We start from the raw sequence: 1,524 nt of genomic DNA, 5'->3' as shown, positions 1-1,524 counted from the left end.
TTGGTTCACAATTCGGTGGAAGCTGATGAGGTCTGTGTCAGAATAAAACTGCAGGGAGTTGGTCACCTAAACCACTCACCCTTAAAGTTGTCTGCGAAGCATTACTACTAGTAATAGTTAACGAACAGCAACAACCTATTAATGACAGGGTCCAGCAACCACTACTAGTAATAGTTAACGAACAGCAACCTATTAATGACAGGGTCCAGCAACCTCTGCTGATCCCGATGAATCTCTTCCGAGAGGAAGCGGGACTGAGGGGTTAGATTCCCCTAGATTCTGCGTTTTCTTTGACATTGGGAGCGATGGAAGATCCCAAAATCTGAGTCTTTTGCAGCATGTTCAAATCCCATCATATATCAAGGATTTCAGCCAGTTTTGCGATGATTAGAATAAGATTCCGGATACAAGGCAACTTGACTAGACATGGAAGAGAAAGACAGTTAAAAATTGATTTTGTACACCAAAAAAAAAATAATAATAATAATCCTCAAGTACTCGACCATATACACATAAGTGGAAGCACCAAGACAAGAAAACATACCTAAAGCCTAAACATGTAAAAAGCAAAAGACAATAGACTGCCACGATAAATTAACCAAACAAAAATGCAATCCATAACTCTCTTTTTTTTCTTTTTTTTTTCTCTCTTCTAAAAATTCCTATATCTCACTTTATTGAGATGAACTGACGAGTTTTAATAAATCTACAAACCTGTATGAATATACCCATACTATAAATAACCACACCTCATTTCCACCGGAATATTCCATGGAAATAACGAGAACTATCGGGATCTGCCCTTACCTGCTTTTTTCCGACGATTCTTTGCTGGTTTTCCGAAAGCACCACAAAACCCACATGCAGACACCTTTGGAGAGGGAGGCTCTATTGCCGGAGACACCCTGCCGGTGCGGTAGCCACGTTGTCCACCGTTGGATCGACTTCTCTCAATGGTGATGCTGGGCGTTGATGATCTTGAAGTTGGTCTGACATCGTTCTCTAGCTTGATATCTGTCTTCTGATCATGCTGTAGCTCTTGTTCTTCGTGTTCTTGTTTTTGGTTGACTTTGTTTAGCTCTCCTGAGATAAGCTTATCATCCCATACAAGCCCTGAGGAACCCTGCCTCCTGAAAGACACGGCAGATCTTTGCAAGCCAGCCATCAATTAATCCTCTCTCTAGACCGTTCTATATGGGCTGGCTATAAATGAATGAAATATATACGACTTTTCTCTTCTTGCTATATATGAATATTTATAGAAAGGGACATATATAAAAGAAGAAGATAAACAATGGTCGCGTTGGTTTGGTTGAGAGAGAAGGCTCATAATGAGGCAACTCGGTCAAATATAACAAGACTTCTTTAACCTTGTTCTTTCTGTTGAGATTCATGTCATCCCATTATCTCAAGAGGATTGATAGTAATTTTTCTTTTATCATGGTAAATTTGTTTACTTAATTGTTACCATACTCATTAATTAACTGTTTGGCAAATGAATTTATTATATACATATCGTGTATT

At 38.9% G+C, this 1,524-nt stretch overlaps 1 protein-coding gene across 1 annotated transcript; it reads right to left on the bottom strand.

The window, feature by feature from the left end:
• Positions 1-465: 465 nt before the first annotated feature.
• On the bottom strand, positions 466-1,307 carry LOC105136412 (uncharacterized protein At1g15400). Its single transcript, XM_011041737.1, has one exon. It carries the CDS (start codon positions 1,163-1,165, stop codon positions 788-790), a length of 378 nt encoding a protein of 125 aa, XP_011040039.1. The 5' UTR covers positions 1,166-1,307; the 3' UTR covers positions 466-787.
• Between the last annotated feature and the right edge of the window lie 217 nt (positions 1,308-1,524).

This window comes from Populus euphratica, unplaced genomic scaffold (genome assembly GCF_000495115.2).
Source record: "Populus euphratica unplaced genomic scaffold, PopEup_1.0 scaffold174.1, whole genome shotgun sequence".
Classification (NCBI taxonomy): Eukaryota; Viridiplantae; Streptophyta; class Magnoliopsida; order Malpighiales; family Salicaceae; genus Populus; species Populus euphratica.
This window is presented reverse-complemented; position numbering and strand designations above follow the sequence as displayed.

Bases quoted from the DNA above. Each gene is read 5' to 3' on its own strand.
- LOC105136412 (XM_011041737.1), bottom strand. From the start codon at position 1,165: ATGGCTGGCTTGCAAAGATCTGCCGTGTCTTTCAGGAGGCAGGGTTCC.